The sequence below is a fragment of the Rhinopithecus roxellana genome, chromosome 21 (assembly GCF_007565055.1).
Source record: "Rhinopithecus roxellana isolate Shanxi Qingling chromosome 21, ASM756505v1, whole genome shotgun sequence".
Lineage (NCBI taxonomy): Eukaryota > Metazoa > Chordata > Mammalia > Primates > Cercopithecidae > Rhinopithecus > Rhinopithecus roxellana.
The window spans coordinates 25341095-25357073 of record NC_044569.1 but is presented as its reverse complement, the minus strand read 5'-3'; the positions used below and the strand labels follow the sequence as shown (position 1 = coordinate 25357073).

The 15979-nt window shown below is 37.8% G+C and overlaps 1 protein-coding gene across 2 annotated transcripts in view; it reads right to left on the bottom strand.

Moving 5' to 3' along the window:
• The window catches only part of CDH7 (cadherin 7), a 138734-nt gene extending 123402 nt beyond the window's left edge, over positions 1–15332 (bottom strand). The window contains exons 1-2 of one of the 2 annotated variants that reach the window (XM_010385602.2): positions 15204–15332; positions 2508–2913 (exon numbers count right to left, since the gene is read on the bottom strand). In XM_010385602.2, the coding sequence (XP_010383904.2) occupies positions 2508–2717 (210 nt within the window). In that variant the 5' untranslated portion in view covers positions 2718–2913; positions 15204–15332. Of the gene's footprint in view, positions 1–2507; positions 2914–14444; positions 14674–15203 lie in introns of those variants that run through there. The other variant, XM_010385601.2, reaches the window with a different exon arrangement.
• Positions 15333–15979: the final 647 nt, after the last annotated feature.

Genomic DNA, 15979 nt, shown 5'->3' with positions numbered 1-15979 from the left:
GGCACAGACATCACCTCCCCAAACTAACAAAAAAAAAAAAAAAAAAGAAAGAAAGAAAGAAAAGAAAATATGTCTATTTACCCAAATAATAAAAAATGTACTTAAGTCAAAGTTGTTATATCTCTGCTTATTCAGACCACCAAATTATTAATAAAAAGAATAATTTCATCATCTCAAATACAAAATCTATAGTACTCAAGTTCTCTGCCACTTTTTTCCAAGGATATATGAAAATTGTTCCTGTAAGGCCTTGTATTTGTCTCTCTTGCCTATAAATTCTCCCTCCATCTGAAATTATGTTATAGTCATTTTTCTGTATTTTAGTCAACTTTAAAAAAACTTAAATCCATTTCCATCCTGGACAATTTACTATGAAAGGCAACACTGAACTCCCAATATACAGCATGCAAAAGATAAACATGAACTAATTTCTGTCATATAAATATAAGTGACCTTCTTTGATTACTTGAAAGGGAAGTACATAATGTTTCCTGTTAACTACACAATTTCTCTTAGAAAAATAACACCTTTGCCCAGTAATTTTGTATGCATATGGAATTTAAGTAACATAGGGACATATCTCTTCATAATTTTAAATGGACTTATAGGAGTTTTATGGAATAAGCATTCTGAATTATTATGTGAAGGTTGTGAAATTCAAAAGAAGGGCACTTAAATTTTAAAACTATATTGATTTTTTAAATGTCAGCTTCACCCAAGCAACTCCATTTAACATCAAATTAAATGGCATTTACTTTGGAAACATTTTTGCTGCTTTTAGAACATTTTACATTGTCACAAAATATGATTTTGCTTAATAACTATTACTTCCTTTTATATGTTACTTGAATATTACAGATCTGTCCATTTAAGAAAGTTGGATGACTTTGTTAAATGTCCATTAAAAATGAATGAAATTAAAAGCTAGTTTCCTAATCAAATCCTGATCATTATGGTTACTCCTCTCAATTTCTTCATAAGAAAATGAGTAAAAAGAGAGTGAGACAGAAAGGTAGCATATAAAGGTATAGTAAATACGATGGTAGAATGGCTATAAAAATATATATTTGTACACAAAACACCTCTGTATTTACATAAGCTTAGGTAGGAAAATGGTATAACTGGACCAAAAAAAAATTCTAATTCACATCCCTAGAAACCTTTAACTTATTAACATCCTTTTGTTTACAAGGCAGTAAAAGTCAGTATTTATAAAATATAGAGACATTAAAATGAAATAATAAATATAATACAGATTACCTTGATTGATGTAGATGCTCATTAACAAAAATAATTTTTGCCCTTACTTAAGGTGTGCTTGAATGAAAAAAATGACCCATGGAGTAAATCAACAAGATTATTCCTCTATCTTTTAAAGTTGAAAAATCGATTTGTAGATAAACTCATTAGGTAGCTATGCTTCATTTTGCCAGGAAGACAAATATAAAACTGACAGAATGAAGCGTAAAAATACAGAGGCACAGATTTCTTGCTAATATACCCTATTTAGAAAACCTTCATCAGTACTCAGTACCAAATTGAGAAACTCAGTAGGCCTTTACAAATATTAAAATAACTGAACCAGAAGCAGACCAGGAACTGGGAACATGATAGGCCAAATGGCAGAGAAAAGGTCATGCTTTCTAGAAGCACCTTTTGCTTCAGGAAGTTCTCCAATGAAAATCTCCTTCTCAAATATTCAGACAGAAGGAAGCTGTAAGAAACAATGTCTATCCAGCTAATACCTGGTCATGCAATAAATAAATGCACCATGAACTGCCCATCACTTGTCTAATATCGTTTCTAACTGACGTCTGTCCACCATCATTTCTAATCCAAAGGAAAATGTTTAAAGCAACCTAAAACACACAAACACACATACACACATACACACACACACACACACACACACACACCCATCAAAACAAGATTGCTGAGAAAAGTGGGTTTGAATTGTTCATAATTTAGAAACACTAGGCTCAATAGTTTCACTTTGCAGTTTTTCCACTGCAAGTATGAGGGAAGGATATCTAAATACGAATGTTAGCATGGACATCATTTTCACAACAGCCCAAAAGCAGCAGCTGAAACCAACTGGCTATAAGAACCTACCACTCTTCATTTTTTATGAATAGTCTTGCTCTACTTTGGCAATGACAGTTTTATCAGTGTGTTACGACCAGGGTAAACTAGGGCTCTGTAGAATCCTCATCTGTTTTTAGGAATGAAGCATCATTCTCTAAGATACGGCTTCACTGTAATGAGTATTATACCCTGATTACAACTTCGCAGTGGCTATCGCCAAAAACCTTCATTAACTTTCATAGAAATGATGTCTTGTATTTATCATCCCCATAGCAAAACATATATATGTGTGTGTGTGTGTGTGTGTGTGTGTGTGTGTGTGTGTGTGTGTGTATATATATATATACATACACAGAAGTTTTTCATCCAACCACAGACATGGACAATAATCATTTATAACTTCGAAAGGTCACATACCCTACCTTTCCTACATAGAGGGGGTCTGAACCCATGTATTCCTCCAGCACAAAGAACTGATTCCACACCCAGCTGCGCTTGGTCCGGGACCTCCCTGATTGGAAATAGGGCTTTGATCTGGACCTTGAGAGTTCTGCTTGACTCATCCCAGAAAAACACAGGAAAAGAGCTATCAGCTGCAGAAAATGGCAGAACTCCACTTTGCCCAACTTCATCTTTTTTTTTTCTTTCTTTTTCCTGTGTAAGAAAAAAACCTTGACAAGAGAAAAGGCACAGTTCCAGTTGGCTTAGTAGCTCTTGCCTCCGGCAGGGTGTCAGCTGGGAGTCCAGAGATAATAATTTGTAGAGTGTTGGATTGGAAGAGGTCACCACTGCCGAATAGCCTTCGCCAAAGAATGGTGTAATAAGTACCTATCAGAACAAAGAGAAGAGCTGGTGTCAGGAACCAAAACACATAATAATATTTAGCATTCATTTACTAGCCTACTATTGATTTTCTTAAGACTATACAAATTTCCTAAGATTATACAAATATCATTTTTGTATAATTAAAATATTAATTATATACTTAGAAAATTATAATAAACATTGCTATATTTGTGGATTACAGAAATACAGCTGATTCAGAAATATCTTCATTTCATAACACTACTTTAAAGTATCACTTTTCTTCTAGGGCATTTTATTTGAGCATATAGTTTATTTTACACAAATGTAGCAGCATCATTTTAAAAATCATTTTAGTGTTAGCCTTTATTTTTTTTATTTTATATTACAGTGGTTTTCATTCATTGGTATTAGAATGTGAAAGCGAAGCAACTCGAAGCAGAAATTTAACCAAATGGGAAGGACATATGCTGGTTTAGATCTCTTCTGTGAAACTGGAAAGAGAAATAAAGAAGTATGAGGTGATGCAAAACTGGTTGATTGATTCTGAGTCACAGAACACCAGCTGTTTTGATGTGTTCTGATTTGATTGTGATCAGCTGAAAAGCTCAGTAGTTTCCATTTTCCATCCTTCGAACTTATTGTCATGTATGCTGTGTAGCATGTTAGCTCATGCTATTGTACTGCGGTTATTTGCTATTTTACAATTATTTATTGAGCATCTTGAAGCACGAGTTGTGCATAGTAGGGCCTCCCTACATAAACATTGATAGAACTGAATGACGTTGACCAACAGAAGGGTAAGAAAACTCAGCTGTATTTGTGAGGCCCATTCATGGTTGGCATGCACCCAGGACGTGCTTTAGCAGAAGCATGGAAAAGCCCTTTTATTCTAATGTCTATTTATTTCAGTTACAGAATTCTGATTATGCAAGAGATATAAAATCAGCCACAAAACAAACTTTCAAACACACCCCTAAAACACAGAGAAATGAGAATTTATGACAAAGTGCTCACTTAACTCACTATGTTGCACTTTGGTTTACGAATTCATTTTACTTCCTATAAATAAATCAATAATAGAATAATTAAGGCAAAAAAGTATCATTTGCCTATTTCTGTGTTTTTTTTTTTTTTAGGGAGACAAATATAGCATTGAGAATATAAAGCCAAAAGCCAAAAGATGTCTCCCCATTAAGGCAGAAAATGCACTATCCTCATAAGCTTTTCAGTCTTTCTAACTGTCCCTTGTGTAAGAGGAGTGTCTGTTATGCAATAAAAAAATACTTTTGATAGTCAAATTTCTTAAGAAAATGCTATATATAGTAAAAGAAATGTGAAATATATACATATATACAAATTTATCAAATTTTTAAATAGTTCACACAACGAGAACAGTTTCCAATGACTTTGTGCAATGAACTGTTAAAATGAATGCATACAATTAAAAATATATATCTATAAAGTTTTGATATTCCAGAGGGCATTTAAGAAAAATCCAACGTTCATCTAATTATTGTACCTGAGAGCCACCAGAATGGTAACTCTTATTAGAGCACATTAACTGCAGCCTGTGCAGAGAACACAATCTCCCCAAATCCAGATACCCTATCCAAGGATCAAAAATAAATTTACTCCACTTAGAAACCACCCTAGAGGGCCAGTTGTTCTAGACTTTGACTTAAAAAGAACAAGTAACTTGGGATCATTCCTTGGTGTTCCAATATAGGTACTTTAATTAAGTTTGAAAGTTTATTGTAGATAGGTCTGACTAACCCACCTGAAAGGCATGCTTCCTATAGTTTAAAAAGGCAGGGAGGTGCTGAAACTTTGATCTGGACATGGTATACTAGTGTAGAGATTACTCCAGTAATGAGATGAGAATCGTAAAGAGTGGTCTTCAGTAGGAATGGCTGACAGAATGGGAAGGGGCAAAGTCATGTAGCTTCTTCCTTCAGCTAGTGGCAAACCAGTCTCCTGGGGATGGGGAGGGATGGTTTAGAGTTCTGCTCAGGTGGCTGAGACAAGCATGTGAAGCCTGTGGCCATAGAACAGTTCCAGTTTCACCACTCTTCTCAAGAGAATGAATTATCTCTTAAAGACAATGACATAAACACTTTGGCTCCAGATAATATATTTTTTAGATGCAAGAGAGCAAAAATTATATCATTTAGGCTAACTTTATGTTTTGAGTGGATGTGGTAACATTGTTTCAGAGAGTGACAACACATTCAACTTCTAAAAACCTAAAGAGCAAATGAGCTTCTGGAATTCAATACTTGAGGAGTTAGTTACCAGTAAAGACTGTTGGTGTCTGCATCGGATCAAGACTCAAATTCTAGGCCAGTTATGTCTTAACTATCTAATCTTGAACAAGTTAAATTCTAAGAAGTTCCAGAAATAAAGCCTTAAGTCTCTCATCTATAAAACAAAGATGGTAATAATGGCATCTACTTCATAGGATTAAATGAGCAAATCATGAGATGCCAAAAATAGTGCCTGGCAATCAAAAATGTGTTTTTTAAAAGCTCTTGGGATTATTATCATATTTTTAGTTTGAAACTGGCTATGTTAAAATTAGTTTAAGGGTTGATGTTAGTTTTCACTGGAATGTTATCTATGTTCAAATGTTTTAGACAACTCTTACACCAAGGGAAAGCATTTTGATAGTTGTAGTTGGTTCCAGAGAACCATATGGTCATAAATCAAAAAATCAAGATGAATACAAAGGTGCCAAAGTACTATATATATGTATAACTCTTTATTTCTTACAGGCATGCCTTCTGTAATTTTTTAGAAATCAAACACAAATATCAGAACTGGAGAAATTTATTTTACTTCACTAGGTGTTTACTGATGAGGAACAAAGCACACAGTCTGGACTAGGGATAAGATCACAGGATTCACTGTCCTACAAGCTCCCCCACTTGCTGTATGACCTTGGATCGCTCTGGGATTTTATTTTCCACATTTGCAAAATGAAGGAGCTGAACTCAATTATCTTATAAAGTCTATTATTCTATTATTTTTCAGGTCCTATTTTTCTACTTTTTGACAATTATGTAAAATTGATTTTGTTAGCTCTTTTAAAGCTGTGATAAAATATATATTGTTAATAATAAACGATAATGGGGGCTGGGCGCTGTGGCTCATGCCTATAATCCCAGCAGTTTGGGAGGCCGAGGTGGGAAAATCATGAGGTCAGGAGATTGAGACCATCCTGGCTAACATGGTGAAACCCTGTCTCTACTAAAAATTTAAAAAAAAAAAATTATATATATATATATGTGTGTGTGTGTGTGTGTGTGTGTGTGTATTAGCCAGGCATGGTTCCACACACCTGTAATCCCAGCTACTCAGGGGCTGAGGCCCAAGAATCGCTTAAACCCACGAGGTAGAGGTTGCAGTGAGCCACTGCACTCCAGCCTGGGTGACAGAGAGAGATTCCGTTTCAAAAAAAAAAAAAAAGATAATGGACAGAATGTAAAAGAAACATTTGACTTGCTTATAAAATGCAACATTCACTTTAAGAAGAGGTGTTTAATGTACTCTTCTTGCTCTTGAAGATCATTTCTCTTCCATTCAACAAGACTGGGGATTTATCAAACTAGCTAGAACATATAAAAAAGGGATTTACAGAACATAGCATGGGTGATATTAAAGTCATTGAAATAATGTCTGTGAAGGGAAGACACTTGATAATTGTGTAACTCATTTTAATCAAGGGTTTTTAAAAGCAGCTAGTATAAACATAAACCTTGATGAAGAAGGAGACCCACCCTATCGGTTGCATCTGTAGCATCTAAGACTGAAGTAGGCACATAACTGACATTCGGAAACTATGCAATGCTCATTTTCATTATGATCAACCTCATTTTTTAATATGAAAAGTTAACCATATAACAAGTCAAGATACAAATTCCTTGGTAAGTCAACCATGTTTATAAGTCACAATCACTTTCAAGAAAATTCCATTATATTTCTCTGCAGTATTTGAAGTATTTGCCAACCTCTTGAGCTAAATTGTCTTTACCCTGATCCAAATTCTACCAGAGTGCACAAGGATATTTAACTGGCATTGTGTATATTATTAGAGGATGAAATTTTCTTTTTTGAGATAAATGTACCTGTCATACCCCTTGTGGAGTGCACTTCGAAAATCAGAAAATAGTGTGTGAACCATTGTGATCTGAAGTGAGGATGTTTCATAATGTGTTCCCCAGTATTTTTGGCAGTAACCAACTCTGCCAGGAACATATGCCCTCTATAGCAGCGGAAGAGTCACATGGCCTCAGGTCAGGTGTCACCTTTCCTTATCAGTCTTTCACGAATGTTTGCCTTCCTTTTCAATCAAATCTCATTTTCAAGAGAAAGGTGAGTATAGCAGTTCAACTGATTTCATTCTGTCCTGAGCTGGGTATCATGAGAGAAATAAGAACTCTGAAGCATTATTTTAAAAAACCTATAGTTCTTTGTGGTTGTCAACCAGAACTAACCCAAACTTAAACTTGAGAATTTTGTCATATATTATATAACCTCTTTATAAGGCTTTTTATATTCTCACAAATATCAACATGTAGAAAGCTACCACAATAACTTTTATTATATTTAAATGAACTTGAGTACAGAGTAACAAATTGTTGACTTTTCACAATGGATTAAATATTGCCTCACAAATCTGTGCCCTAAAGCAAAAACACTGCATCCCTCTTTAGAAGTCTATGTGGTTTATCTTCTCTCTTTCTTCTACCTCCTTTCCCACCTGAGTTTCATATACAGGAGTTAAAAACAAGATTCACATCAGAAAAAAATGAGTACTCTGCATCCATGCATGTGGTTTGGAGAGTTGACCTCTTCACTATCACTAGGCCTTTTTAAAAGTGCAGGAAAGAATATAAAATATATATGGGTATACAGTTGAAGAAATGTCCACAGATCTGTATAAACTTTTGGACAGTAATAATATGGAGCAAGATGGAACACTTCTGAAGAGAAAAACAAGAACAGGTTATATCTGAGGAGAGAATGGCACAGAAGTAAATCACAGATGTCTGAGGGAGTAGTGGGCTACCTGATAAATGATTAATCTGAAACGGAAAAAAAAAAATCTGACGAAGATTTGAAATGATTTTGTTTACTCTAATATTTTAAGGCTAAAACTTGTATTTTAAAAAACAATTCATAATATTTTCCCATGTTTTACAAACTGAAATACATGAAAATCACCACAAGTAGTACTGTGATGAGTATAACAGACCTTAATCATCAGAATATAAAATGAAACACTGAAAAATATATTCTGAACAAACTGAAGCAAAAAGAAAAAAGAAGAGGTAAAAATCCCTTAGGCAGTATTTACTAAACCAACATCATTTGATATTAAATCGCTTGATCATGCTACCATTTTGTTCCAATTATTTTTGTTAAACTAAGTGGCAGTGTATTAGTTCCAAGTAGACTGTTTATTATTCATTTAACTTTAACAGCTAATGTTATTTTGCCAAAACAAATTCATTACTATAAAGTTTTCTTGTAATTTCTACTCCACTTGACATCTCTAGGAAACCACTTTTAACAGATCAAGTGACTATTGTGCTCTTAATCCAATGGTGTTTTCATACTTATAAACAATGACTAAAGGTCCTTCCATGCAAAAAAAAAAAAGAAAAAGAAAAATACTGTTATGCATTAGCATGTCAATTACTAATCAGCAGAACTGCAAGTCTTCCAGAACCTGTTCCATTTAAAGTCAGCATGCTAAAAACATAACAAGTATACATCATATTCAGCCATTGCACATTAACATATCACCACAAGAGTAGTTTTAAAAACATGTCTAATTGCCAATTAATTCATATGTTCTAGACTGCTTTTTTAAAAAGTGCACAGTTCTGTATGCTTTCTAGAAATAACATGTAATATAATATCTATCAGCTATACTAAAGGAAATATAGGACTATTTTTGGTTTTGTGCCACTTAAAGTTGAACTGGAATGTTTGTTGCAGTCCAATATAAATAAGCAATGACTTACCACAATTAAAGACCACATTCCACCAAAGTTTCTCTAAATTCGAGGCAAGGAGCAGCTGCTCATGCTCTCTGCTGTCTGGAGTCTACCTCAGATTCAGGTCTTCTGAAACTGTTTTGAAATATACTTAATATATACCACACTAACACACAGCTTACTGTCAATTGGTAATGCTGATTTAAATAAGTTATGCCTCTCTTTTAAAAATTGGTATAGTTTATGAGTAGATGGAGCATGGTAGTCCAAAAATAAATTCAATTATTTGCATTTTCTAGAAAAACAATTGTAAGAATGACATTTGAGGACTGTCAGTGTACTTACTAGAATAATCTACAAGAATCAAAAAATCCATAATGGTTGACTGACAAACACCTCCAGAATCTGATATTCCCTGAGACATTTTGTTGGCTGACCTATGAAACATAATAGTACAAGAAATCACAGTCGGAATAATAGCAACAAAATATAAAAAATCTTGTTGACCTATTGGGAGTAAACTATCATTTCCAAGACTGCTTTAAGGTTGAACTACATTTAGACAGTAGCATGCTTTTAATGAATCTCTAAGTAAGGTGAAAGATGCACATGTTTAAATGTGGAAATGACAGCATTCCACAGCAGGGGAACTATGCAAGATATTACCAAAGTTTTAAGACCAACCTTCTATTTACTAGTGTTTTTGTTTGTTTGTTTGTTTGTTTGGTGTAGTCTGGGAGAAGAACTCTGTTTCTTTTTAGGAATTCCTTGGGTATTTAATGGTTTTATTTAAATTCAATGAAGAGATTGCCTCCTGATTCATCCACTGTCTTCTCTGAAGACTTTCATTTGCTCTTGTGTCCCTAGTACAGCTTCCACCTGTTACCACTGAAGTCCTCCCTGTGATTCATCCCAGTCCACAAAGTTAGAGTAGTCTGCTTTGTGTACAGGGTAGTACTTATCCATTGTTGCTTTCGCCTATTTTTAATGTAGAACCGCTTAATACATTTTTGGGAATGCCAAAGGGGAAAAATATGTTCTAATTCCCTCCCATTCATGACTGAGCAGATGTCAGAATACAACACTAGAGAGAAAATAGTCCGGGACAGAGTGTTTTCAGAGCTGAAGCCACACTTTATTTTGAACCACAACACCACCAGCCACACTACTCAGGACAGTGTCTAAGACATAAATAAAGAGGAGACTATTTCAATACTGAAGAATGTAATAGTTTGGTTTTCATTAGGATTCATGTTAGAGGAAAAACATTTTAAAATCCTCAAATTCTGCTGCTCCTTAAGTTTGAAGATTCCCAAAGTGGTGGAACCACAGATTGATGACATGTTTGAACTGCAACAGACGTTAGCAAAATCCAAAGTAGCCCTTTCTTTACTTTGAATACAATGGAAATCTACAGATTCCCAGTGAAATGCCCAAGGTCACACAGCTAGGTACTGATCCAATATCCATTGCATAACTGGATGTAATGAGTATTTTCAAGTATTTGTTAAAAATTGCTCATTCTGATAATGAGTGCTTTTGCAATGTGTGATCTTTGGAACTTGCCATCTTTCCTAAAAGCCAAACAAAGTAGATTTGATTGTACTTAAATTTTTATATGACCATAAGTTTTAATTTTCTAAGGAGGTAATAGTAACCATAATTATCATACAGAAGAGCAGAGAATGCAGACTAAGAAGAAAGGGTGAAGGAACCTATTGTTTAGGGTTGTATGTTTCTATCTTACAAAAAAATGAAGTGTGAGCTGTATCCAAATTTAAAATTGCTTTTTCCCTTCTAAACAACTCTGGAATCCAAAAATAACTTCCTACTACATTATAACACAAGGTAGCTAACTATTTCCACTGAAATTTAAACAACAGCCTAGCAAACATTTTAGAAATAGGTTACCAACTCAGGACAGTATGTTAGGATAGAAAAATCTATATATGGGGCCATTTTGTTTGGCAAAATAAGTATCATTCCAATTGTACCCTTTCAGTTGGTGATATCAGTCCTATATTTTGAGATGACTGCTTGCTCCTGATATTCCCATTATAATCATCCTAAACTTAATGTTGCTATCTTCAGTTTCTAGTATAGTAATATACGAACATTAATTTGTTTCATCTGAATGCCATTTAAAGTTTAACATTACATTCAATAATTTTAATTTTGATGAAAGAGTCCTCTCTTTTCTACTTAAAAGGTATAATTTTTTACATTTTAATTAGTGAGGCTGGGGACTCTCTGTGATATGTGACTTCTCACGTAAAGAAACTGTGATCAAATCCATCAGCTCCCTGGGCCAGATAACATTACAACTACAGACCACAACCTCCTACTGTTAACTGGCCTAAATATGCAGGCAGGGGCCCTGAAAATGAATCACATAGCCTGTAGTGTGCATCTGGTTATCAAACATAGAAAGAAAACTTCTCAAAGTGGATTACAGACTCAATTTCAACTAAGCACAACCTCTGCTGTGGGTGAAAGGAATTTTTAAAAAGGGGAAACAAGAGTTTAACTAGAAGAAGCCTTTGTGAATTAAAAAGTAAACAAAGTAACAAGGCACAATCTTTCTGAGTGATTTATGTAATAACAAAACGGTAAAATTATATTCAGAGAGTTTTTTATAATTTATTCTTACAAGAAATCTTAGCTGTAGCAACTTTAATTTTTAATTTACCCTTGTATTTACCTTGTGCCACGTGTGATTTATGTGACTTCAACAAAAGTCATCAGGCTTCAATAAACACTTTGCAAAATAGCAGAAAAGAGATTCTACCAGAATGAAAATCTATACTCTAATCTGAAATGAAGATATGGACAGATGTCTGCATATTCATTTGCACTGGTAATTTTATCCGTGAGACTCACAGAATAACAAGGGGGAAGTGCTTGCAGGGGTATCTTTCTGCAGAACCAGCAAATCCCCAGAGGAGGCACTCGTGTATTGCTGGTTACAGCTAGATCTGCTCTGCTTGTCAGACGCTGGGGAGATGGTCACACACAAGACTCTGATCACATGTCTTCTTTCCTTGTCCTCAGCTCCCCTTTATCACCCCACCAAGTAGCATCTGATTCCTTCATCCAAGGAAGAAAAAGCTTCCATCTCAATCCCTTTGCAATCAACTAATGCATGTTAGTTATTTTAGAAGTTCCTGAAACTTCCAATTTAAGCTAAGGCTTTGAAGCCTTCCAATCAAGTTAAAGACATTTGTGTGTGTGTAAAAGAGAGCGAACCGTGATGTGATACAAGCTATCAAAGCAATAAATGTAAAACCTTATAAAACCCGGATTGGAATCATTCAGCAATAAATATCCACAGCACAGAACAATTTGCGAGTTCAGTATTTTATAAAGTATTTCCGAAAGATGTGACAAAAAAAAGTATTTGCTCAACACAAAAATGTATTCACTTCCTCATACCAGTACACACTCTGAGGAGTTTATATCAGCTTTGCCATCAAAAAAGCAAAATGCTGAATAACAGGGAAACCAGCAAAGAAACAGTGCCGGTGGAGAGACAGTCATTTGATTTTTAGGCCAAGGAAGGCTGAACAGTGGCCAACTCCGCGTGCTCTCCACCCCCTCTTCTTCATTGGATACTAAACACTAGAGTCAATTCAAGGGTAAATTGCAGTAATATAGATGCTTTACAATTATCCTTTTATAAGAAAGGAAAAAGCTCTGTGCTATTAAATCAATAAAAGAAGACTTAAGAAGAGTTGTGAGTCTGTCAAGTGATTGTTAACACAATTCTAATGACCTCTTGCAGCCCTTAATTACAATAATATCTCACGTTGTAAATGCACAATGCCCTTTTATTAAAGCTGCAAACCTTAATAGCTTTTAGCAGGGTGATGGTCTGTGCTACTGAGTATTGTTTTCTTTATTTTTCTTTCCTCAGACAGACTCAGCTAGCTTTCCCAGATAAGACTATTAACGTTGGATGTTACCTAATTGCTCTGCTATCCCACTCCATATTAAACAGTAACACAGAAGCAAGACTTCCACAAAGTTGCCAGTCTTCCTACCTGCCTCAATTCTTTTGCATTTTAATTCATACTGTTCCAAATAGCCTTAAAAAGAAAGAAAAGGATTCTTCATGCATTTCCCCTTGACATATAGTAACAAGAAAATATCTTAGGTAAATCAAACTCTAACTAGTTCGTTAGGAAAGAGGTAATTCTTGGTGAGTTACTGAAAGCTTCAAATGTAACTTTTTTTTTCTTAGCTCTTTTCTCCCCTAACAATTTGCCTTTATTAAGACACTCTTAAAACTATTTAGATATTGTGTCTACACAAACTTTCCTTTAGAAAAAGACTGCTACTGCTCCTAAACTCTTAAAATACACATTTTTTGTGTGAGGTGTTATGTGCTTTTAAAAATACATACCATACTTGTCACTTGGCAAGGGCCATATATTAACAAGTCACTTACATTTTTCTGTTTTTTTTTTTTTTTTTGTATAAAGTTCTGTTTATCTACTTCTCTATGAAAAATGATCTGAACACCTGTCTGGTAGTTATAGAAATTATGAGGACAAGTCTTACATAAAGGTCTCACTTAATAAACGATCTAGTAGAGACAAGATATTTATTGCAAAGCAAAAGATGTTATAAGTACATTCCTGGTTCAATTTACAGATCTCCAAAGCCTTGATACACCCAATCCTTAATGGTTTCTCAACAGCTTGCCATTTGCCCAGTGCTGGGTGAACTCATTGCCAATCTTTACTCACCTGAACTATGACATTTAAGAAATCCGTAGGGTTAACGATCTAAAACGTGAAGCGGTACAGAATAACGGATCTTTTCTCATTAATCCACACTGGAAAGTTGAATACCAGCAACTAGCAGTGTACCATGTGCACCCATGAAGAAGTCCACCATGCCTTCAGAGAAGCAGGGCGCCCTTTTCCCAGCGCACACTTAAGGTACTGCCAGGCGGAGGGGACGCAGGATGCAGATGAACCAAATCAGCAGAATACTAATTATAGAGGAAAAAAGTAAAGCACCCTGAGGTGAGCTCCACCTTCACGAAAGGTAAAAGGTGTCTAGAGCGTATGGTTCAAAGGACTCCTGCCCACAGCGGCGCATACCCCCTTCCAGCCTCAGACCTCTGCAGAACCCGGCGGCACAGCCGGCGCGGAGTTGTGCCCCCATCAGTCCGAGGTCGAGGGAGGAGCCTGCTTGTGCCCCTCTTTGAGGAGAGTGCTCCAGCCTGCCCATGTTTGCCGCTGCACCTGGAGAGTGCCGGGATTTGCTCTTACCCTCAACTACTACTCCTCGTGTCGCACCTGGTGTCTGTCAACACCGGCTTTCCGGGCCAAACGCCCCCGGCTCCGTCCACAAGCCTGTCCTGCCTTGCAGAGCCACGTCTCACGGCAACACGCAGTAACTTGGGGACGCCAAGGGAAACTCCGCACGGACATCCCCGCCCGCTCTCCGCTCACTGATTAGTCCTGCTTCCAAAGGCGCACAGCAAGGGCGCACATCTGCCCAGCGGCGCCTCCCCAGCCCCGCGCAGGCAGGCACACTCACCTGGGGCCTCGCTGCCCTCCCCGCGGCGTCAGACGCCAGGGACCCCGGCGTGTGCATCCGAAAGAACGTGCGCTCAGCTGCCGGGCGCCCGCGGGCTCTTGAGGACCCAGTGCTCGCAGCTCCGCGCGCGGGGCAGACTGGAGGCACCGGCTCGACACCCGCTCGGCCCGCCCGGCACGGGCTCCTCCTCCAATCACAGCCCACTCCGCGGTGCGCGGGGACCCTACCCCGGCCTCGGGCGCCCGGGGCCCGCTGTCTCCGCTTGCTGAAAGGGGCCCCTCCGGCTCGCCCGGGCGGCTGAGACGCAAGGTCCGGAGCCAGCGGGAGCGCGCGGCCGGAGAGAGGGCGATAGGGCGCGCGGGAGAGGAGCAGAGAGCGCGCTGGAGCCGGGGCCGAAGAGGGAGGAGAAGAGGGCGACGGTGGTGGGCGGCGGGCGCCCGCTGTCGGTGCCGTCGGAGGCCGGCCCGGGGACTTCCGCGCCTCCCAGAGACCCAGTGGGGGCTACTGGAAATGAACGCGAAGACGGAGCCGCTCGGCCGCCACGCGCGCACACACACAAGCGCGCACCCTCGCGCACCCTCCTCCACCTCCCGCCTGACAGATCTGTACAGATGGATTCCTTAGCAGGAAAATAAAGAAGAGGGGTGAAAGCAGGAGGGGCTGCAGCCCATCCATCTCTCCGCGAGGCATTTGCATCTGAAAGCACGGAGCTGGAGGAGAGTTTTGAGGGTATTTTCAAGCTGCCCCCCCAACACCCACCTTAGCCTGTCGTGAAAGCCGTGATCAATTGAGCTCCTGAGGCATGAAGGCAAAGTCATAAAACTAATCAGAACTTACAGTTTTCTTGCTTGATAGTTTTGCCCTTTCAATCTCCTCAGACTGCCCTAGTTCTAGTTTTTTTTTTTTTTTTTTTTTTTTTTTTTTTTTTCTTGCAGACAATTTTCTCTCCAGCTGGGCTCTCTAATGCAAAACTTCCAAAGTGTATGATTTACTCGCAGGGCGGGACAGAGGACCCTTGCAAGGTGTGGAAGGAAGGGGATCTGGTCTTTTCTTTAGAGCACGGTGCAGTCCCTGGAGTTGAGCACGCTTTGTTTTCCCCTGCTCTGGTGCTCGTTTTAATCTGATGACTGGGTGTTCTGTCATAGGGGTTAGGAGGGGGAAGAGATCATTTCCAACTACGTTCGTTTCATTTTTCTCACTCTACCAATGGAAAGTGTCCTCTTTCTCTTACGCACTTATTCTTACTCAACCTTAGCAGTAATTCTTCGAATACCAGTTACATGGGCTTATACTTCTCCGTGCTATTATCTCTGATTTCGTGTGCCGTCAAGCACACTTTTCTCTCCCCAGTCCAGCCTCTCCTGGTCATTTAACTGGCACCATGCCTCCCCCAGCTCGCCCATTCAATTTAGTCAATGTTTAAAACCAAATTCTATGCTAATAATTCCAACAGCAATTTTGGACTCCTATTAAGTTCCAGATACCATCCTATGTTACTTACTTAACATTATGCATCTTAAAAGTTCTAACTGCAA